Source organism: Fusarium fujikuroi, chromosome FFUJ_chr03, assembly GCF_900079805.1.
Source record: "Fusarium fujikuroi IMI 58289 draft genome, chromosome FFUJ_chr03".
Classification (NCBI taxonomy): domain Eukaryota; kingdom Fungi; phylum Ascomycota; class Sordariomycetes; order Hypocreales; family Nectriaceae; genus Fusarium; species Fusarium fujikuroi.
In genome coordinates, this window is record NC_036624.1 from 2,060,661 (window position 1) to 2,083,744 (window position 23,084).

Sequence of the window (23,084 nt, forward strand, 5' to 3'; positions counted from 1 at the left end):
TCCCGTGCAATTCGCCGTTGGTCTCCAGCTAAACCGCGACCCGAATCTGCGCCGCTCCGTCCCGTCGATTCTGAGACGCTTCCGGGCAACATCACTACCTACTGAGGTGTATCGCCATCGCCATCGCCATCGCCATCGCCATCGCCGTTGACCTGCGCCCTGCCGTCCTGCGCGTATCCTTTGAGCTTCCAACGCGTGTGCTACAGCTTTGTCTCGCGCGCGTCGGCCTCTGCTCTTGATTTGTATCTATCAGCCGGCTTAAGCCTGTTACGGAACAGCTCGAAGCTCGCGCGGCTTGTCTACCTCAGTTTGATCTGTATTTCCCAGACTGTACGTACCAATATGTCTTTGAATCAAAGCCCCTTCCTGTCCTCCTCCCATACCATGCATGCCCTTAATTCTCTACCGGGCGGACCTCGAAGTCATGGTCGCCCACCCCCCTCCGGTGCCTGCTCCGCTCCGTGTCCTGTATCTTGGTAACCTTACCCTTACCTCACCTCTCCTTGTCTTGACAACAGACATCCACATCAACCACTCCTTGCCTCACAGGCACACGCCCCCAAAAACAGCGTCATAGCCCCAAGATCCCGGGCCAGGGACCACCTGCATTAGTGAAGAGGAACCCTCATCGGTACAGTACTCTTTGGTTGACTTTGCACAGCACCGCAGATCCAAGACCCCTCTTCCTCTCGCACACCCTGACGCTTGCAAGCCCTACCATCTGCGACGTGGCCAGGGGACACATCATCGCAAGGTCCAGCTGTGCGAGCCCGAAATCCCCTTTGACAAGGGACGCTAGCAACCGCTGCAGGTAGCCAAATATGTCGGATTCCCCCCAATCCGCTGCTCCAAAGGAGGTTGACCATGGTGCACCGTCACCCGACGACGAAGCACAAATGAACGAGCAACAAGACCCACAAGCCGCAAACTCAGCGGGCTACGAGTATGAGGGTGTAAAGGAACAGGATCGATGGTTGCCCATAGCCAATGGTATGTTATCTATCTACAGAGGCATCCTGATATGATTTGTTCGTCCCTTTCTGCGCGAGCTGTTTGACGCCTCAGCCCGCCCAGCCGTGCATATCTGGATCCCTCTCATGTCTTGCGATTCGTCCTCCAAATCACCCAAAGCGCCTCGCGCTTCCAAGGCCGACAGAGCTGATGAGCTTGATGCTAACATTCGAAATTTTGCTCCAGTTGCTCGTATCATGAAAAATGCACTGCCTGAAAACGCAAAGATCGCGAAAGAGGCCAAGGAGTGTATGCAAGAGTGTGTCAGCGAATTTATCTCTTTCATCACAAGCGAGGGTGAGTTATGGAATCACAGCCTTACTGAGACTTGCACTTGAAAATCCGAGTCATGTCTTGGATTTGCAGCATGCTGACTTGCACAGCGTCGGAGAAATGTCAGCAAGAGAAACGCAAGACCGTGAATGGCGAAGACATTCTTTTCGCCATGACGTCTCTCGGTTTCGAGAACTACGCGGAAGCGCTGAAAGTTTATCTCAGCAAGTACAGAGAGGTAAGTCAAGTACTCTACCAGCAGGGACCCTGGATCTGTTGAGTGAATGACTTGCAGGTATGCTCCTTGTAAGCTTTGTCGCTGGAGGAGCCTATACCGAGTAGCAAGAGAAGTGTTTGAGGGATACTTCTATCATTCAGTTGCTAACGCGAATCACCAACAGCAACAGAATCAGTCGAACCGCGATCGAGTAGGGATCGATAGTAATCCACAATGGATGAACGATGCCAAAACAGAGCCTAGTGCCGTGGGTGAGTTTGGACAGGACGGAAACGGCGTCGAGGCTGGGGGTGATCCCAACTACATTTATGCCTCACAACCTGGCCACAATGGCAACGCTGGTGAGGGCTACTAAAACACCGCCTGCAGTGAGGAGCGGACGACGAAGCATGGCCCCAACAACCCACCCCCTGGTCCCAACAGCGATCGTACCAACGTCCACTCGAATGGTTCCTCTAACCAGCGGCAGCATATCCCCCCTGAACAGCACAGGTTCATCATATCGGTTGCGAGTGTTAGCCCGGTGAACGATATCGACAGCCATCCAATCATCTCAAACGCTGCACTGTAACGCAAGTGTATTTTTGGTCACAATAAGCTTTCCTCCAGGATATGTACGTGGATTTCGGGAACGATGGCAGACTTACATCGTATGAGGTGGTGTTGAGGACGGTCCTGTAGGGAAGGGTAGGGAGCATGAATGGGAGATATGACTGGGTTTGTGTCTAGAGATAGAGGTGCGATTTGCGTCTGGTACTTGCCTGCAAGCGTGGGAGCAGTCCCAAAATGATTAGTGTTAATAATCACGATAGTCAGAAAGGGTCTTTGAGATGCAGACTAACGGATATGTATTGAGTCCAGAGGCAAGGAGTTTTGGGCCAGTAGTTTTCAGATAGATGAACACCCACAGTCTGTTTTTTTTTTCACTATGCATCCAAGTATTTTGAGACTACACCTCTTGTTGATGTTTTGCAGTGTGGTGATGGCACGAGCTTTGAATGCAAAACGGCAGTTCCCTAGATGGCGTTTTCTCATAACTCGAGAAAGAACCATTGATTTGAGACGTTATGATCACGAGCGAAGCTTAGCAGGTTTCTCGAAGTTATGAAAGGGTCAATAATTAATGCCAATGGGAACTTGATAAATCGTTGTCGACGCAGGCAACAAGAACAACAGCTGCAATGCATGAAGTGAAGTTCGCTTCAATATCCAGTGTGACGCAATCACTAAAACAAAAGTAGAATAACGGAGAAGATACACCACCTTTCCCGATTAGGAAGAGCATGAGGCACGTGTGGTCTCCACCAAAAAATCGTCGAAAAATCGGGTACCCGACAGAAATTGGAAAAAAAGTTCCAATGGCCACCAGCGCTTAACAATTGATCCTCGAGATCTCTTCATCATCGTTTCTATAAGGCAGCAAAAGAAAACCGAGCTCTCCATCTTCCGGCACTTGTGCTGTTGAGACATGCTTATTATGACTGCTGATTCTTTACGGTCAAAATTTCAACACACTCTTCAGCCCATGATCATACCTTGATTGCCCATCCGAAGCACCCCTCCCTCCCACTGTTGTTGCCTGAGAGACGCCACCATCACTTCGAGTCAACCATACTCCCCTCCATCGGGCGACCGCGCACAACGAAGCGAGACATCGTCAAACATTCGGTAGGGCCTACATCAATGAGACCATTTACACCCACGACCAGGAATTTCTCTGGTCCCGTTCCAAGGAGCTCCACGCCTGTCCGCTCCATCCTCAAACCTGCATCCGTCTTGGGGAGGAGAAAGGCCGAGTATGCTGGACTAAGCGACCCCGTCGAAGCACCCGAGAGCCCCGCGAAACGCCGCAAAATCTTGATAGACGAGACCCGAAACGTGACGTACGAAGTCGGACGACGGACCATGGATGAGGTGAAGCTCGAAGTCAGGACTGCCCTTGAAGAGCACCTGAGAGGAAACGACAGCCAATACGACACATTGAAGGAACTCTTCGCGAGCGATAAACAGCGGTACCTACCACCCGTCGTTGGAGAGGAAGATGATACCCTGAAACCCCACGAACTCCAGGTTTACGTGGTGGCTCTTACTGGATGTGTCCCCATTCTCAAAAACAGGCTCTGTAATGGTCTTGTTCATACTGTTCTGAATTGCTCCTGGCTTGGACGAGACGATGCCTTTGTGAAAGTGTTCACTCATTTCCTGGCAGCCCTGGTCAGCGCCCAGGGTTCTTACCTATCACCAGTTCTGGCGATGATGGTGGGGAAGTTCTGCGACAGTCGATCTTCAGTGTGGAGTGTCCCGGATTTCCCTGAGGTCAGCCGCGAGACCATGCGCAAGCGACTGCACAGCACCCTGCAGTACTTGCTCCAGATGTTTCCTTCCGCAATTTCAGTGCTCGAGGAACTCCTCGTGAGCAAGTTGCCTTTCCATAACGAGTCCATGCGTGTACACATGGCGTATGTCGACAACCTTCTTCGTATCAAGGACTATGTGCCCGACTCGCGTGACGAAGTTTTTGACATTATCCTGAAACGAGTTGTCCAGATCGACTCTCAGATGCAAACCGATCTGGAAGATCTCGACGATGATGTAACTGCTGCCGTCATGTATGCGCTGCGCGAACACTCAGAAGGAGACGAGTGGGAGAACGACGACGATTCGGACGATGAGAGCGATGCGGAATCGGTCCATAGCGACGACCCCGATTTCGACGAAAATGTCGCCAGAATCAAGTCGATCAAGGGAAGTGTCGAAAAGATGGATGCCATGATGGACACACTGTTCAGCGTCTACACTCCTCACTTTACCAACCCTGGATCGGACACGGCATTCGACATGTTTACTGTCCTGTTACGCGAGTTTGAACAGCTGGTGCTGCCCACATACAAGTCTCGACACACGCAATTCCTCATTTTTCATTTTGCTCAGATGCATGAGCGCCTCACAGACGCATTCTGCGGCCAGCTTATTGCCACTGCGTTCCAAGGCAACACGCCCAATGTCCTCAAGCAATCTGCCGCAGCGTATCTAGCCAGCTTCGTGGCTCGTGGCGCCCATCTACCAAGCGGCCTGATTCGAAGTATCTTTGGACTTCTTTTGCATCACTTGGACCAGTACCGGAAGAAATACGAACCCTTATGCCGGGGACCAGACCTGATGCGATTCACGCCATACTACAGCCTCGTTCAGGCCACACTCTACATATTCTGCTTCCGCTGGCAGGACCTAATCGTATCGACTCCAGAGTTTGTGGACCCCGAGGATCCAGCTTCATACATTGGTCAGGAGATGGAGTGGATGGGAACATGCAGAAAAGATCTTTCCGTGCAGATCTTCAGCAAACTCAACCCTCTCAAGGTCTGTGCGCCCGTAATCGTCGAGGAATTCGCCAAGATCTCACATCGTCTCAACTTTATGTACGTCTATCCGTTGGTGGAGAGCAACAAACGAGTTCGCTTGACGCAATATCTCACGGCCACCTACTCGACAGGAGGGGCCCTTCGAGATGCTGGTTATGAGACACAAGATGAGAGCTTCCATCAGCTGGACCCTTATTTCCCATTCGATCCTTATCAGCTGCCGGTTAGTAAAAGGTGGCTCGAGAACGACTACGTGCATTGGAAGGCGGTGCAGGGGCTAAACGCCGAGGACGAGGACGACAGCGATGATGATATTGATGACGACCTTGATGAGGACGAGATTGAGGAGGGTACAGCGACGGATAGCGATGGTGAAGATTATGAATAGAGTCGTGGCATAGTCATTTACGACGGAAGCATGGTTTGCGATTTGTGGTTTATAAAACACAGCAAGGCGTTGGGGAGGATTTGTTTGATTTACAAAGGCTTGGTTCTATACCCGAGGGCTCGGATGTGAAACGATCTCGAAAGTTGGCATGAAATGAGAGCGAGTTATGGAATGCGCATACACTCTTCTAGACAATGAGCAGAAAAGGAAAAGTTTGCCTTTACAGTTTTGTGTCACCATTCATTTGCGTTTGTAATCATTGTGCATGACTATTAATTGTACCATCTCCGCGGAAAAGATGAGAGAATCTGTGACGTAGGAGAAATCGTCAGCGAGGTCATAAAAGGGGCCCTTCATTTCTCATACAGATCAGAGTGCCAAGTATATGACCTAGATAGATCTGGGGGCGGCAGAAACTTTTTGGCCTAGAGTCTTAAGAGACAAAAAAGGCTTAGATGAGGTAGCTAGTAGTGATATCTTAGGTTAGGGCAATCTATGATGAAGTTGGCTTACTCTGTGATCAGTTTAATTTCTTAATGGAAGGTCTTGATATCTAGGTACTCTGTAAGTCTTCTGACAGCTCGAATGCATGGGGAAACTTGGAGCCGAAAGCTGTCTCGGAATAAGTAGGCAGAAAACCCCGATTCAGCTCGTGACTCGACGACAGGACTTTTTTTTCTGACTTGCATATTCTCTTGTCATAAGTAATGTATTTAGATCTTCTTTCTCTCTCTCTTCCGTTTCTCTTCTCATACAAAACTCCTCTTCTTCTCTGCTCTGACGGCGGTTTTATGCCAGGCTATTTTTAGTTCCTATCCTTGTCTTTTCTTCCTTCTATTCCATCTACCGAACTCGCACGGGGCATATTCCGCTTCAAGATTTAATCCGCCCGCGCTTACTTAACCCATCCCATCCCAACGTAACACTTCGAAACCCACTCAAACTTTGAGACTCAGTCATTAAAGTGGGCTCATTCTCGAACTTACATGCAAAAGCCTCCAGCAGCAAATTGCCATCTTATCGCGTCATGGCGAATACAGCTACAGCTACAGCTACAGCAGACGAGAGACCCTCTTTTACCGAGTTTCTCAAAAAGACTAAGCAAAAGGTCGCCGGAACGCCATGCGAAGGCCCTGACTGTGCCACGCCCCAGCGGAGGGGGAGGAAGAGTAGAGGCAGCGTTGGGATGAGCAGCGAGTGTAAGTATAGAGCGTACCTTCGTTGTCTTTATGCGTGATTTCAGTCGATATCTTTCGTCCGCTTGATTCCGTAAAGGTCCGGTTCAGTGACTGGCCACTCTTCGACCTGAAATCTCAGACAATCGTGCAAGACATCTCACATATCACCAAGACAGACACCACTAACACCCCCCCAGCACCCGAAAACAGTAGTGAAACCTCACCCCAGAAATCTCGCAAGTCTCTTACTGCAACTGAGAAAGCAAAGCTGCGCCGTACCCAGGTTAGACGGGCCCAGATCCAGCATCGCCAACGCAAAGCAGAATATCAGAAGCAACTCGAGCTCGACATCACTCACTTCCGTGAACTTATCGCCTTGACGGAATTTGAGTCTGAACAACTCAAGAAGGACAATGACTCTATCAAAGAACTATTAACGAATAAAAGCATCACTATCCCAAGATGCAAGTCTGGTACCTGCTCTATACGTCCCCGTCTCACGAAGGAGGTGGTTGCTGGCGACAATGATGCTTGGGTCGATGACACCCTGGGCGTCAAGTTGAGGGCCGAGGATCCTACTTTTCAACAAGAGTGTGATCAAGATGGCGGAGAGATATTTGCCGACATCAACGTCGACGACATTATTGTTACTCTCAAGAAGGATGAATCTATGGAGACGCCAGCTTTCAGTATCCGATCAAACGAATTGAGCAGCAACGCTACGAGTTCGCCGCCGCCCTTACCCGATCTCGACCTGACTCCTGATGAGGAGCAAAAGGCTGTCAACTTTATCCTCTCGTAAGTTCATACTGAAGTTCATAACTACATCGTGAATTCTGTGATGGCCTCGCTGACATTTCACAGACTTGAACATATCTGCTGGGATCACTTCTTTGTTGGTGATTTTCCATCTCACTCTCACCTCTCCAACGACGAACCAAAAGGCCACTGCCTCATGGCGTCCTCACTCTGCATGGCCAATGCGCCTTTGGATGTATTTGGTGACCGCAAGCAAGTCTCTTCAGCATCATCTTGCCACAACCGTCGTTCTCTCGGCCTGGACCCTTACGTACCTCCCGTGCATCTGGAGTGGCCATCGCCTCGAATATCATTATCCTCCCTTTATGGCCTAGCACAGAGTCTCAACCCCGGCGACTTGGAGATCACGCCTGTACAAGCCTGGTTCGAGCTAGCGTCACGTTTCGACAAGAGTCTCCTGCTAGAAAGACTAGACTTACTAGGCACGGAGCTTGTTGGCGTATCGAAGTGTCTGGAGTTCGGGGCTGTCATGGAGAAAGATGCTTTCGAGAGTGTTGTTGCGAGGGTGTATGGGGGCACTCTTGAAGAAGCCATGGCTGCCGCCGCGATTATTGATTCACACCTGAGTAGTGTTTGCGATATTTCTCGGATGAGGAATTTCCAGGCTAACCTTCTCACGAACCAACTAGGCTTCGTGGGATATGCTCAGAGCTGAGGTGTTCCGTAGCCAGAGGATGAAGCTTTTGTGTTGGGCCTGGTGCTTTTATTTTTCTGGTTTTCTCCTTTTCAAACGGCTGAACGGAGATGAAGCGGAGCACTTCAAGGCGCATTATCGAGATATCTTGTTGTAGGTCTAGATGATCTCGGGGCAGGGGTAAGGCAAGAAAACTTGAGGCCTTTATCCTAAGTGATGAAAAGACTTGGGCAACTTAGCCTGAGCTTAGGGGACTCTTTACTGAGTTTATTCTGGCATACTCTTCTTAGGTCTTATATTTTCCTGCTCCCCGGGGCGGGGTCAGGTTTCACGAGATATCACTTTGCACAGTGGCCGTCAAGGCTTGACAGGTTTTGAACCCACTTACATATGTTTAGACAGTTTAACTCTCTTTTTGAATCTTTGGTTTTTTTTTTTTTTTTGTTTTTTTCAACAGATAGGTCGCTAGAGAGAGAATATCCACTCTGTGAAATCCATCTCCCCGCTGTTATACATGAGTTATCACCTCTACAATGCCCTAACTATACTCCTCTCATCAAAAATATCCTTCAATAAGCTTGAAATACAGGCATCTCGATCAAGTCGGCCCATTGCGTAAGTAGACTCAAAGGCAAAGATGCTAAGCTGTCCAAAGAAGGGCCGGAGTACCTTCGCCACCAGCTCATCCTTTCTATCAAGGCTGACATCATCATTAATGCCACCTGGTCCGAGAAGGGGTCGTCGAGATGAGCCACGTGCCACTGAGTTAACGACGGAAGAGGATTGGAAGCCCGAGCTATTGACGGAAGCTCCGAGCTCATCCGATAGCTCGTCGACAAGGGCTACAGGTTGATAGGTGGATGGCCGATACACGGCATCGATAGTGTCAGTGATGAAGAGCCATTCATGAAGCTGGAAATCATCCGGTGCCACACAGATCAAAAGATCTAAAAGCTTGCAGGCCTGCAAAACCGAAGCGTTGGTGTAAGTGTCAGAAGCAGTGCTGTTGTCGGGTGCAGCAACAGAAGATATTGCTGCATGAATCTCGGCGTTGACAACTGGCCATAGCATGCCTAAATGGATAGCACTAGTTCTCAAAGCCAGTGCACGGAATACAATGTAGATATCCGCTCTTGTCGTTGATGATGGCGAGGATGTTGACGACGCGCTCAAAAGCTCGGCCAGTTTGCTAAATATCTCCGACAGATCCGAAACAAATGCGTCTTCAGAGCCCGCAAGAATCAATGTGGCAATTCTCCGGAGGTTGAGTTGCGTCTTGCGATCAGCTTCGAGGCGAGCTGAAGTTGCTCCAACGCCAAACACGATGCCGGCCGTAGAAGGGGCATTAATGCGACCCACGATCTCTGGCATCTTCTCCTTGTCAGTGAGAGTCCACTGTCTTAACAGCGGCAGCCAGTCTTCCTTGGCCAAATCAAGATCCATGCCAAAGAACTTGGGGTCATTAAAAGCATCACCGACATCCTTCTTCCAATTCTTCTGGTTATTGTGGACTCGTGATAATTCGTGTAGAAGACACATCGTGTTCTTCGATACTATGTCAGGGAATCCTTTGGCCCTTAGGGTTGGTCCGATAACGTTAGTAGAGATAGTGGCCGCAGCAGCGAGGACTCTGTCAGGTTCAACCAAAATTTTTGTCAGTTTTGGAACGATGGAGGCCAATATAGAGATAATGTCATCTGGCCCTTCGCTGGCTCCGTTCAGGGAGTTCCCAGAGTCGGATTTAGGAACACCACCGCCCGATGTTGTTGAGTCTGTGAACGCCACAGGTCTTGTAGTGAAAAAAGCAGCAAGAAGACGGATAAAAGTGTCCTATAACGATGTTAGCAAACGCGCAGGTTATAAATGAGGATATAACATGCCCCTAGCTCCTTTCTCATCCTTCTCTGTTCTCCAAAGTTGGTGTTGTCAACTTTCTCGCCCAAAAGAGCAGCAAATCCCAAGAGGTTTGGCAATGTTTGTCTATGTGGGAATGGATTCGTGAGAAGGTCTTTGAGAAAGGCCATGCAATCCTGCCATATCTCGTCCATGGCATCATCATCCAGTGTCCTTGTATATTCCACAAGGAACCAGACAAGATCGGTGTCTTGGAGAGATATTGTCATCGTGGACTTAGATGCAGTCTCAACGGCACCGGTACTAGTCCTCCGGTAGATAGCATTGAACAATGCAGGCATGCAGTGCTTGGGCCGGCATGCCTCCAACGCAGAAAGCATATTGAAGACCTGGGTCGACTCAACGCCATCAGTTGATTGTTTCCATAGAGCAATGACTGTCTCCAGGCACTGGAGATTCTCTGCAGCGAAGAGATGTTCAAGTAATCTCCTAGCACGGTTACGCATCCGCAAGGATGTATAAGTGAATGACCCAAAGGAGCCTTGATCTTGCTTGCTTGAGTCATTGCCCTGACCCCATGTCCAAATCTTGTAACAGATACGGACAGCATCCTGGAACGCCAGATGGACTGTCAGTCGGTCATTTGCTGTAGCACTGCGAGACTGGGGGGTATCTGATTGCCACACGTTTGACACCATGCTTCCGAAGAGAGACTGGGGCTGATCCGGGCTCTTTACCACCTGTGTCCGAGCTTCCTCGCTCAGGAGCTGTTGATGTGCCCGTGCCAGAACTTGCTCGAGGCCATTGAGGAGGAAAATGAGGGTAGACTCAGGCGACGATTTCTCGCTACCAGGAGATAGTGCATTGGAGGAGAAGGTTTCTCGTAAGTTGGTGAAGGTTATACCGATTTCTCTGCAAAGTGTCTCAACTAAGGGAATGAGTACCTGGAAGATAGAATCGGAGTATAGCGGCAAGCATTCGGACACGAAAGCAACCCAGCTGTCTAGGACCGGGCGGCTACTGGGTGAGCTGAGACCATCTTGCAGGCACTGGAGAAGTTGAGGTGGCGGTGGCGAGATTCTCCGGGCCTCTGGCACTGAAAGTGATGGCCGGCTTCCCCTTGGGTCGAACGAAGATGGCCGTCTTTCAGATATAGGGGAAGTTGGAACGTCAGCCGGGCCGATATCTCTAAGCTTGAGTGTATCATAAACAACATCAAGCAAAAGAACCTGCACATATCCATCTGAGCCTTGAAGAGACTTTTCGAGTCGATCGATGAGTACATTTTCAAGGCGCTGAGCTAATAAGGAGGCGGCAAAAGGACTGAGGAGAAACTTATGCAGAAGGCTGAGTGCGTATCTGTAGAGTTGGTTGACACGATCTACAAACTCCTTAGTAGCATTGTCAGGGGAGTTGGCCGTTATGCACCTCATGCATACGCGAATAAAGAACTCTTGCAATGTCATCTCATTTTCTTCGCCTCCAGCTTTCATCCGGTCAATTTCAAGTTACACATGTATAAATGAGTGACTTACAACTGATTTGCATATGCTGACCATGAAAGGAAACATGCTTGGATGACAGCACGGTCCATGAAATATCTCCAGCGCACGTCAATATATTTGAAAGTGTTCTGAGGTAGTAAAGAGAAAGATCCAGATCCGCGTCCTCGGAGAATGACAATTGATCTTGATTGGGTTTCTCGTCATTCTGTGTTAGGGTCTGTAAGAAAGGTATGTCGGATAACCTGGAAATGAATAACAAAAAGAGTCTGGTATTCATTAGCAGTATTTTCCAAATTATCAGAACTGAGACTTACCTATCAATCCCCAGCATTGTGTTAAGCCACGCCTTGACTGTCATATATAAGGGTGTCCGATCATCTTGTAGGGCATCAAGGATGAGGAATACTGGCTGTGTGAGCATAATCTCGTAGTTGTCGGCTCCCGCAAGGCGCGGGAGGCTTTTCATATCCTGTGTCGGGGTTTTAGAACCTCGACGCTCAGGCGAAACATTATCTTGTAAAGTATGTGACCATAGCACACTCAAAGCACGGCCTTTGTCAACCGCCTCGATGGCACCCAGACGAGCGGTCTCTTGTGAGATGATAAGACTGGACAATGCTGCTTCAATATCACGATTGGATGTGGATAGAGCCGACTGCAGTTGCCATAAACCTCTGACTGCTTCGACATGGTATTTTGGCTCAGATGCTGACAGGTAAAACCAGGCATGCCGGACCAAGAGGGGCACCAGACTTGATAATTGTGCTGTCTCGATCCTCTCAGCATAGTAAAGCTGAGTAGACAGTTGCAGGATAGCCGAGAAGGACGAAAATGCCATAATATCTGGGTGTTCAAGAAGTTCAAGCATGAGTTGCAGGAGTTCCACCTCCTTGCCTTCGTATGTTCTTGGGGTCTTGTGGATTACAAGAACGAGTAGCCGAATACAAGCATTGAGATCAGTCTCAGATGATCCTAGGTCCTGGCAGACAAATTGAGCAGCCTTTTCTATGATAGCTCGTCCTATAGTCAAAGCATTAAAGGGGGAGGCAGACGCCTCAATATTACCCTGCTCGTTGACATAAAAGCTCTGTGACTTCTTCAAAATCTCCACGTTTGTCGGCAGACTTTTGCTTCTATTCTCTGAGTCGTTGTTGATCACAGGAAAGACCCTCTCCGGAACAAGCTCCAAGAGCGACATGGCAACACTCAGTGCTTGAGTAGAAAGGTAGAACATTTGCGGATCCAAATGGTTCTTAGCAGAAACACGCTCTTTGAAGTCTTGGAGCATAGCCAATGCTGTCAGACAGCACAGAGGTGCATGAATTGTGACCATCTCCTCCTCCCGCACGTTGAAGTTGGACAAGATAAAGTTGGCAAGGGAGAGTTTGTCGTTGCGCTCGGGTGGACTGAGAGCTCCAGGACCCAAAGCTTGGGCAAGAAGTGCAGCAATTTCACCGTAGATGAGGCCGCTCTCGATACCGTCGAAGAAGACGCTAGCACTCCGCAAGACTTCGTTAAACTCTGTCTTGTTTGAGGCAATATCCTTGAATCGACGCACGCTCTCGATAATAGGCAGAAAAACCTCAGGGACAACCAAGCCGCCAATTTCCCATCGATCCATCAAAGACAAGCATATTCTGTAAGGCTTGGCGCGTTCACTAGCTGTATTATGAGAATTGCTTTCAATCATTTGCAGGATAGCCTTGGTTAGGGGTTGCAATCCGAATTCTTCGAAATAGTTGGTCTTTGAAGCCAAGAAGACATGCTGGTCAGCAGGAGGGCTTGATGAATTGTCGCCGCTGGCTTCATGTTCAGCGGCTGGTTCAGGCCCCAGCAACCACGCCCAAAGGCGCCTGTTCAAACTCATATCGCGCCGAGTGACTACGCCAACAGCCGCTTTGAGCAGTAGTTCAAGGTCGTCCGGCTTTACTCGAGACTGAATAACATGAGCATTTAGCGGGAGATGAGAAACTAGGAGGTCTAAGAAGCCGCGCTGAATTAGTAGCTGTTCATCAGAAAGGCCACTCGCAAAGCAACGCAACAAGAGCCCCGGCTCAGGGGATGTAACGACCTCCGCGAGCTTGCTTTTAGTGTCTTCATCGCCATCGCTTTGCGATGTCGCTGACTTATTCGGGTCAGGGGCTGCCCTTGGCCCCAAGGGTGGCAGAGAGCGTACCAGGTACGCAAGTGCCCCAGAGCGACGACTCTGGCTGGTTATCGATGCTAGGAAGAAACATTGCCAAAAGAAAGCATCACCTGAGGAATGCTGATTGGTGATTCCTTCGCTATATGAGGGTCTAATGGCATGCTTGAAACTCTCCACAAGGCGCAGTGTTCGGTCAAAGTCTTCACTTGTCTCCTCTTCAAGGCCAGGAAGCAGAGCGAGTATTATAGATTTCATTGCTGGGCGAAGTGATCGAGGGTCGATGCCAAGGAAGTGCCGTTCCAGGAGATCTAGATATGGTGCCCTTACTGACAGCGAAGCAAAGGAGAGTACTGTGGCCAATCCTGGCAGATATAGAGGTAGGTCTCTCGATAGACCATCTTTACCAATGACCGAGAATACCAGATTATACAGTTCGAGAGCTTTTTGGTGCACGCCAGACGGGAGGGAGGGATTGAGGCACTGTGAGAGTCGTTTCGCAACAGTCGCTTTGGATGGGATGGCATTGATCGACTTGGGGCGAGCTTGGAGAGCCTGGGATCCGTTATTAACGTATACGGCTTGGTAATTTCCTCATATATCATACCTTGAGAAGTTTGTTCAGGAACGAAATGTAGTCTGCCCATTCCTCCAAGGCTGTCTCGAACAAGACAAGTGCCCTATCAACTGCATGTGCATATTTGCGATAAGATTTATCCTTGATGGCATAATCTTCTGCGCTGTGAGTCAGAAAGTGGTCCAATTTCTCTCAGTATCAAAGGCGCACACCCACCTTCGCCCAGCTGGTTCCTCCATTGGCGTGGGATAGGTGATTCTCGACCCGAGCTCTCGGGAGACACTGAGCGGCGACCGGAACCGGGCTCAAGAGCCATGGCTAGTGAAATATGCACTTATAGGTGAAATCAAGGACATCGGGTATCCTATCGTGTTGCGATAGCAGCAAAAGGCATCGCTAGAAGCTAAGGGTCGCAAAAAGTGGTCTACAGGGTCGTTTATGAATCGTCGTAATCAGATCCCAATCAGAAGGCTACGTGGAGCATATAGGTAGCTTCAACTGCACCCACTGAAGCCACCCTGAAGTTGGCGGAGCTCTGTGAGTGTGGAGGGCTCTGATTGGTTCAAGCTTCTGAGCCTTAGACCGGCTAGTGCAAGGCTGTAGCAGCTACAGCACGTCATGTCCCCCCATGGAAAGGGAAGCAAGAACCTAAAGCTTACCTACCCAGATAGGACCCGACCTCTTATCTAAGTGATGAAAAGACTTATGTAAAATTAGTCTATTTTTTATAGCTTTTAGACCAGTTTATTTTGGCACCATTATACAACGTCACAAGAGCCCCCCATGAAACTCTTGACCTCCTCTTTTTTTGTCGATATCATCGCTTCGTGATCATTTGCGGCCTCCCAAGATGGCATAATGGCATCGCCTCATACCTTCAGAGGATTTCCAGATCGTACGGTTCTGGCAAAATTAAGTCTTCTTCCATCTCCCCCCCTGAAAGGCTTCTCGGCCAAGAAATGCGACGAGTGAGCTATCCGCCGCAATCATGGAGTCAGATAAAATGAGCCAAAAGCCAGCATCTCCCACAAACGAAGACTATCGTCCACCTCTACCGCCTCGGCCGTCAACGAGCGCTACCGACACAGCCTCTCTGCAAGCCCATGCTACCACGGCGATAACTCCTGTTGAAATACAGACGCTCTCTTTTCCTGATGGATCTCGAGGGACATTTTCCACTCCTGGTCCCGACTCGCTCCCAAGCCCCGCTGAGGGTGATCATGCTTCCCCAAATCGACAGGAGAGTAGTGGCAGCGGTGAGGCAGACGACGCTGCTAGCATCATGAGTTTTGCACCAACAATGCGACCTGCTGGCGATATCGCAAGTCTACTTGCCGGTGAACTACATAAGAAGAGTCCAGCTTGGAAAATGCTGCGAACTCAGTCGGCCACTGTTCTTCCTTTCGAGAAAGGCAGAGTAGGCGCATACGACCGATTCGCTGAGTTTCATCACGAGTTCAATTCTCTACCGGAGGATTATGGCGAAGATGTTGAATCTGACATTCTGCATCTCTGGAAGTCGAAACTGAAGCATTATCTGATTCTGTCATCAGCCGGAAAGCCCATCTGGAGCCGCTATGGAGATCTAAGTCTGATAAACTCCTCCATGGGCGTTGTTCAAACCATCATTTCATTCTATGAAGGTGCCATGAATCCCCTTCAGGCTTTTTCTGCTGGGGATACCCGTTTTGTTGTCTTGACCAAAGGTCCGCTCTACTTTGTCGCTATCAGCAAGCTGGGCGAAAGCGACTCGCAGATACAGGCACAATTGGATGCGCTATATATGCAAATCTTGTCAACACTAACCTTGCCCAGACTAACTCATATTTTTGCGAACCGACCGTCAACTGACTTGCGAAAGCCTCTCGAAGGGACTGAGGGTCTTCTGTCTTCTCTGGCTGATACGTTCACAAAGGGATCTGCTTCCGCTTTGCTTGGATCCTTGGAATGCCTCCGGCTTCGGAAGTCTCAGCGGCATGCAATCAATAATACTTTCCTCAAATTGCGTACAGACAAGTTGCTGTATGGTCTAATTGTGGCTGGTGGGAAACTTGTCAGCGTCATTCGGCCTCGCCGGCATTCACTTCATCCCAGCGACCTGCAACTTATTTTCAATATGCTCTTCGAGAGCGACGGCATCAAGGGTGGTGGTGGAGAGAACTGGATCCCCATTTGCCTTCCCGCTTTCAACAACAAAGGTTATCTTTACATGTACGTCAGTTTCTTTGACGGCACTTCTGGGGATCAAGCTAGTTCTCCTGCAGCGGCACAAGGGCGCTCGTCAGAAGAAGAAATCGCAATGATCCTCGTAAGCACTGATCGTGAGAGTTTCTTCGAGTTGAAGCAGATGCGGGACAACGTCGCCCAGCAGCTTGCCAAAAATGGGACATTGGCTATTATTCAAAACGCCACCCGCCTTGGTCGACCAAAAATACACGAAATTGCCCCCGGGAGCCAAGTCAGCCACTTCCTTTACAAGTCGCGGGCCAATGTACAATTCTGCATGGCGTCATTGGAGCCGCACTTTACTGGTCTTGTTGAGCGCAGGAGATTGATGACGGTGTATCATGAGCTCCATGCATCCATTCACGCCAAACACTCGCATCTCAAAGTTCTGCACGCTGTTGGAGATGATGCAACCTCATTGGCCTGGACCACACCTGTGTTTGAGTTTTACTGTGTTGCTGGGCCTAATGTGTCGAGAGCGACCATTACGCAAGGAGCGAACAAGATTATCCAGTGGGCCAAGAGGGAAGAAGAGCGCCTTTTCATCATTGGCGGTGGTGTATTCTGAGGGCAATCCTCCTATTGAGGTCTGGTTCCTCGGTAATCCTAAAATTCAAGACCCTTGTTCTTGCAATCGGTCATCTCATGGAGCCGAGCAGAAACAAAGTGCCTCCTAACGCCGACATTATTCGTTACTAGCCTTCCCACCTCATTAATAATTAAGATAAGGGTATGTGAAATCCTTTTCAACTCATCACTTCGATCCTCCCTTCGAACTTGGCAACCCAGTGACAGCAAACACTTGACTGTCGTGGGTAGTTCGGCCGCCGCCGGGCTCTGAGGGCGTGATATTATCTGTTGAATGCGACGTTATATCGCTTGTTGGGCTCTGGGCTGAGTGACCCTCAAAATAGTCGTCCTTGGGGTCATCCTTGGAGCTGGGCCGCGTGCGTACAGCCCCCCATGATCTCTTCGCCCACTCCAGGATGCGATCATTGACCTTTGACCGACGCTTAGTCTCTGATTCCCAGGAGGCATTGCGATGCTGAAGGGGTGAAGGTCGGTCACCATCACAGCCAAAACTGTTACGGCTAGTTGTGCCAGTCGAAGGAAAACTCATGGTGTCGGTTGCGAGAGTTGTTCTCGATGCGTTCATGATATCCAACGAGAAAGGTGCATCGAAGTCTTCATGAAATCGGGGGCTGCGTATTGAAGGGCTTTGAAGTGATGACCCAGGTCGTTGAGATTCAAAGGGATCCCGAGCTGGGAGTGGGAGAGTGAGGACGGGCCTTCGATCCGGCATTGTGTAAGACAAACTGAAACCGGTACTGAATGTTTGGTGTGGTGAGACTGGGTGTTGGAAGGTGTCGATATTGACACTGTTATAAGAATTGATACACGTCCGCTGAGGATCGGGGATAAGAATAAAAAAATTTGCTTATCCTCCAAGCTCAGAGCTGAGAAAAGGACGTTGTTTATCGTTGATGCTTTGTTGACTTTCTAGAGCCGGGCGAGAAGGCAAAAGGTTCCCTTTTGTTCAAATTCAAAGGCCCGTTAAACATGTGCATCCGACATTAGCTAGAGCTCAAACAAGTCCAAGTGTGCGATAGACCCCTGACTAGGCTTGGACAAGCAATCATGGAGCCAACTAAGTGGGCTTCACAAACTGCGGGGATGGTACGGTGACCAGTTGAATGACAGAGATTGCCAGGCTCTGCCGGCTAGAGTCGTCCACAAGGACGGAAAATCTTGAAGGGTGGCCGAGGCATTTGAGTTGTGATAGAACCCACACACCAAGAGTAACAATAGAAACATCAAACTTTCCACCAACATTTTAGGCTTAAATCTGAAGAAACAGATGATCCCTTTGATGGCGGTACCTCAATGATAAACCTTGGAATGAAAAATTGGGCTTCTTTCTTCCACAGAATTTCGCTCCCCTCGATGATCTACAGACATCTCCAAGATGATCACTTTCTTGATCCCGTATTATAGCCCAGCCCACCTACCAGTGTTAACCAAATCCAGGCATTTAATTGACGTTTTTGGTGGGAAACAATTCAAGAAGAGCCACTCTTGACCCGTCGAGCCAACTGAACCCTGTTGCCGAGTCAGATGTTTGAGTTAGACTCTATGCGGCAGCCCGTTTTCGGTACGGGGTTCCGGTCCCGTCCTCACACTCCCGGGTCCAGGTCCCTTGCCAAGGGTTGTCGCAAACTGCTTTGCCTTTGGACGTGTCCGAAATTGGTGAGTCACGCTACACACGGAGGACACCCTTTTGAAGATGCCAATGGCATGAAATTGAGTCTAGACCTAGGATACCGGTTGCGGAGATGACTCGGAGAGCTCTCGACTTATGCTTATGCACGCGTTATTACAGTTAATTATTTCCGGAACTCGCATGACAATAATAGAAACCCGTGATCGGTCTCTCATATTGAGATTCGTGATGCACCTGAGCCCTTATCGGCGGTGAAGGTGGCCGAGATGTTAGTCTATCGCACGGACACCTTCAACTTGTTAGGGAATTGATAATGCCTTATTAGGCATGATAGGCTTGTTATGTTAGTGAACCAATTCGTATGAGTCAGTGCGTTGGCATAAATCTTGACGCCCAATGCTGCTCTTTACGAAGGAGCAATCAGCGCCACCCACGTCCATATACATTCATTGACGAGTGAACATCCTATTTGTGGCACCGAAACGTCAACACTCATTGCCTTCCTTCATCTCGTGGCGTTTCATATCATTACAATCGCATAGGTGGCAAGAATGTTGTCGATCTTTAACGCCGTCGTTGAAACAGACCTTTGGAGGTGGGTCTTTATCTCCGGGCAAGCACACCACAGTCAACAACAACTTTGTAAGCAAGAAAACTTGAGACTTAAATAGAGGATGCCAAAACAAACAAAGTAAAGAGTCCTCAAGCTTAGACTAGATTACTCAACTACTACTCTGTATACTTTCGTTGCTTAGGTCGTGTAAGTATCCGAAGGTGGCCTGCCTCCCCTGCGGTAGTTATAGTAGCTTGGTGATGACTTCGTTGAATGTCACGTGGAAGAAGCTGTCTCTGCGGCCTCAACTTTGGCACTGTTGCCCTTCCTGCCCCAGCCTGTCTACAAAGTGTGGAATCCAAGGTACTGACTGCCTACCTAAAGTAGGTACACTGGACACCTAGGAAGTTGCCTCCTAGATTGGTATTCCCTACAAACCACAACAATGTAAGGTAGGTAGGTGCTAATTGTAGATAACTCTTCCTTCATATTCATCAGAGATAGCAAGATCAAGACCGATCCTCCAATTCAAATAATGGTAAGTGCAGGTGTGATCGCAAGAGCGTGCCTCTTTGAAGATAGGAAGGATTCCAGCATTAGACTCCTCATACTTTAGTAGGTAATTCCTGTCCGAAGGAAGGATCCTTGCCGCAAGATGACCTCAACTTCCATCAGTTCTCAATACTTCGTCTTTGCTAATAATCATTCGCCCGAGAATGTGTCCATCTTTTGCCTGTGACTATTGCCATTTTGGCTTTTAATCACCTACTCCGACTTTCTTGGTCTTCTTGGTCTCCTGATCGGTAAATGATCAGTTGAATATTCATTGTCTATCTTATTCCCCCATTTGCCTTCCATGCAGCGACAGCGTCAAGTTGTTAGCGGGTGATCATGGACCTCGGTGGTTCCAGATACAGGTCAGTCAGCCAAGCTTCACTGAACAGCGCCTATCAATCTCATGAAAGACGTTCCACTACCCCGAGGCTGCGGTCTCCTTCTCAACCACGACTACCCTTCCAGAGCTTGAACGATACTTCGGCTCTCCTCCGCTCTACCGGACCTTTAGAGAGCATGCTGAAGACGACAACGGAGACCGGAGATCTTGGTATCTACTCCATCAATTCTGGTTTACCTTCAAATACATCTCGACCCCCTCGCACAAGAGTTGGTCATAAAAGGGCGAGGCGGCCAGCTCGCCCTTATTACGATGAAGATAAGTACGGTCCAATTCGGGACGACCGTAGATCGCTACCCTCGTATCGAGACACGACTTCCGAGATCATTTCATTATATGGCTCTCCTGGGGTTCCTCATCCCAGGTCTTTTTCTCCCGCGTCGGAGGGCCAGCGAACACACTCTTTGACAACGTGCAGTTCAAGACGGGTTCCTTCTTTTAAATCATCCGGTACCTTTCACAGTCAACAAAGTAATAATGGCCATCAGCGCCCTCGCTCACCATTTCCATATCCCACACGTCTGAGACGGCCTGGTGTCCGGCCTTCTTCTCCAGCAGTGACAGATAACGGTCTCATTGATCACCGGAGAATGGTTGAGATTGACAGGTCTTCGCATGTCAGTAACTCTTCCTTCTCTCACAATCAACCCCAGGCTGATGGTTAATAGCGCATGAACTACAGTTCTCACATGCATAGGGGTTATCGCAAGCATCGACGATATCCTCCCTTATCCTTGAGGCCCGAATTCAGCCGATCAATGTCTTCATTACCCCCGCGCTCGTCATCCGCACCTTATTACGGTTCAAGGGCCAATCCGTCAAGAAGACCTAGCGGTGCGGGATATCCGCCATCAAAATCTCCATACCTTCAGTACATGCCTGGCGACCACAGTGTTCGATCTGCGAGTTTGACTTCCATCGTGGACATGTATCACGGCAGGGCCCCGGACGATACCATGCAACCTCTTCGTTCACCAAGCTCGTTCTACTACGATTATACCGAAGAGTTTGATAAAGGATTCCCGTGCGAATTTGAGTATGCGTCCACAATTAGCTCTCCTCAAGGACATACTATCGGCATATTGAGGAGAGATGACATGGAGGAAACAGATACGGCGCCCCCGGCCAGCTTCAAAGGTATGCCTTTTGCTGATGAGTTTGATGAAACTAACAAGTTTAGATTCTTATGGAAACTCAGCTTTACCTGAAAGCAAACAAACCCAGGTAGCTTCGGTGCCTATGTATGGCAACTTGCATGCGTCCAGTCCTAAGCGGCAAGAATTTTATGATTCCGATATTAATTCTAGTTGCAAGGAAACTCCGATCTCTATCAAAAGAACCCAACAATCTCCAATGCAGCCGGTCTGTGAGCAACCAGCAACGGAGAAGCTGGAAGACAACCGCTTTTAGCAAAAGCAACCAGATACTTACAATGGTGGGCTTTCAAGTTTCCCCGAACCCTGCTGTACCTCGGATATCTCAACTATAGGGCCTGAAATACGCGACATTGATACAAAACCTCGAGGAGAGCAGCCAAAGGAAAGCCACCTGATGACTTCCACTCTAGCCCAGTGCGGCTCTCCCGTACTATCTATCGATACCAGCGAAGGCGATTGGGTTTGGGAGGGTAGCCAAAAAGAGAAGGGATCTGGTAAACATGACACTGTTCGGGCAAGTCCTCCCCCCGTTCTGCCAACGGCGGAAGCTCGATGCCCAGACGAGCCTTCGTTACATATGGGAAACGAAGAAGCGGTCTCTATGAGTCCAAAGCTCCATGGGGCGCATCATCGCCGAACCCCCGCCAATACAAACATTAAGATCACGAATAAGAACGAGGTGGTCCTCCCGAAACAGGACGCGCCCCAGGACGTGCCAAAAGCAAATATCGGCGCTGGGATTCTTTCACCCAACCCAATCTCACCAGCACATCAGCTGAGGGTCACAAACAGCATTCCGCAGTTGATGAAGGCTCTGCCACCGTTACCCGATGAAGCACAATACAATCCCGACCTCCAATGTTGGAGCTCGACTAGACATACCGCAGCCCAAGCATATACGATGTATGCCAGCAGTCCTGCTAATAATGCTATTCGCCTGGAGTCTAAAGTGGGTGTGGATAGGATGTCTTCAAACCCAGTATCAAGGACCAATGACTCGGCAAAGCTATCTTACTATCCAACCCAGTCCAATCCCTCTCGGTTCAAAGTTCGTCTAAGGTCGTCTAAGTCAGGGCTTCAGAGCAAATGGAGCCTTGATTCTCCGGGCATTCCTGAGAGAAGCTCCAGTAATCATATCAAGCCAAGACTCAGACTCAAAGTGTCTCGAAGTCGAATGAGCAATAAGCTAATGGGCCCTGATGTAACAATCGTGCGAAACAGCCCTTTAAAGCAGTACAGCTCTCTCTTAGAGTTAAATAATTTTCCTCACAGAGACGCTTTTACAGATCGATCCAGCTTTAGGGAAGCACTGGAAGAGCAACTCGCCCAGTTTGGTGTTGATAAGCGACTCTCTAATATCGACGAAGGATCTCTCCGAGGACCTTCGCGGCAGCTGTCTGACCAGTTTGATATTCCTTATCCCCCTTCAACTAAGGGTATAGTAACTGCGGAATTAGTGAATCAACCAAAGTTTGATAGCGGGTTTGGCATATTCGACAGATGGGACTTTGACAAAACACTATATTCGGGGAAGAACTTCATAAGGAAGAATTTTGACAGAACTCTCTATTCAAAACCCATGAGGAACAAGTCGTCTTTTCTTCGACACCGGGCTTCGCCGACGAACATGCGGAAAAGACCAAGAGGCCCAGCCAACCTTAGCGACCCTACACCGTTACGATCTGAGATTACTCAAGGCAGCTCTTTTGAAGATTCTATGCTAACACCGAGTGTAATGTTGCCACAGAGAATACGCAATAGAACACGTCGAGTGAAGCGCTGGGCAGCAGAAGCAAAGAAGGCTGTCCAAGCCTTAATGCGACGGACACTGAGCCGATCTCGAGATTCGGGTTCTGAACGGTAACATGGTGACCTTTTTCCCGTTAAATTCAACCAGGATGAGACTATCAACTACCATAACTGAATGTTAGGGCGGTTATTTTGTTGGTAGTTGAACATGTTCCTTGGGTGGCATGAAGCATAACGGCAT

General features: G+C 49.1%; 7 protein-coding genes; 5 read left to right on the forward strand and 2 right to left on the reverse strand.

Annotated features, from left to right (window-relative positions):
• Positions 1-821: 821 nt before the first annotated feature.
• On the forward strand, positions 822-1,877 carry FFUJ_02763 (probable transcription factor HAP3; the record flags this gene model as incomplete). XM_023574533.1 has 4 exons in its annotated part: positions 822-990; positions 1,198-1,308; positions 1,395-1,522; positions 1,686-1,877. 4 exons carry the CDS (start codon positions 822-824, stop codon positions 1,875-1,877), a joined length of 600 nt encoding a protein of 199 aa, XP_023427871.1.
• A 1,328-nt stretch (positions 1,878-3,205) lies between these two features.
• On the forward strand, positions 3,206-5,272 carry FFUJ_02764 (related to RNA Polymerase I Transcription Factor Rrn3; the record flags this gene model as incomplete). The annotated part of the gene is made up of 1 exon (XM_023574534.1): positions 3,206-5,272. One exon carries the CDS (start codon positions 3,206-3,208, stop codon positions 5,270-5,272), a length of 2,067 nt encoding a protein of 688 aa, XP_023427872.1.
• Positions 5,273-6,299: 1,027 nt separating this feature from the next.
• Positions 6,300-7,924, forward strand: FFUJ_02765 (uncharacterized protein; the record flags this gene model as incomplete). XM_023574535.1 has 3 exons in its annotated part: positions 6,300-6,471; positions 6,648-7,248; positions 7,315-7,924. The coding sequence occupies 3 exons, from the start codon at positions 6,300-6,302 to the stop codon at positions 7,922-7,924; spliced, it is 1,383 nt and encodes a 460-aa protein (XP_023427873.1).
• A 507-nt stretch (positions 7,925-8,431) lies between these two features.
• FFUJ_02766 (probable regulator of reproduction DopA) lies at positions 8,432-14,298 on the reverse strand (the record flags this gene model as incomplete). XM_023574536.1 has 6 exons in its annotated part: positions 8,432-9,733; positions 9,754-11,243; positions 11,293-11,528; positions 11,577-13,960; positions 14,013-14,140; positions 14,199-14,298. 6 exons carry the CDS (start codon positions 14,296-14,298, stop codon positions 8,432-8,434), a joined length of 5,640 nt encoding a protein of 1,879 aa, XP_023427874.1.
• Positions 14,299-14,970: 672 nt separating this feature from the next.
• FFUJ_02767 (Vacuolar fusion protein MON1) lies at positions 14,971-16,776 on the forward strand (the record flags this gene model as incomplete). The annotated part of the gene is made up of 1 exon (XM_023574537.1): positions 14,971-16,776. The coding sequence occupies one exon, from the start codon at positions 14,971-14,973 to the stop codon at positions 16,774-16,776; it is 1,806 nt and encodes a 601-aa protein (XP_023427875.1).
• A 186-nt stretch (positions 16,777-16,962) lies between these two features.
• FFUJ_02768 (uncharacterized protein) lies at positions 16,963-17,511 on the reverse strand (the record flags this gene model as incomplete). The annotated part of the gene is made up of 1 exon (XM_023574538.1): positions 16,963-17,511. One exon carries the CDS (start codon positions 17,509-17,511, stop codon positions 16,963-16,965), a length of 549 nt encoding a protein of 182 aa, XP_023427876.1.
• A 2,362-nt stretch (positions 17,512-19,873) lies between these two features.
• FFUJ_02769 (uncharacterized protein) lies at positions 19,874-22,958 on the forward strand (the record flags this gene model as incomplete). XM_023574540.1 has 3 exons in its annotated part: positions 19,874-20,554; positions 20,606-21,074; positions 21,505-22,958. 3 exons carry the CDS (start codon positions 19,874-19,876, stop codon positions 22,956-22,958), a joined length of 2,604 nt encoding a protein of 867 aa, XP_023427877.1.
• Positions 22,959-23,084: the final 126 nt, after the last annotated feature.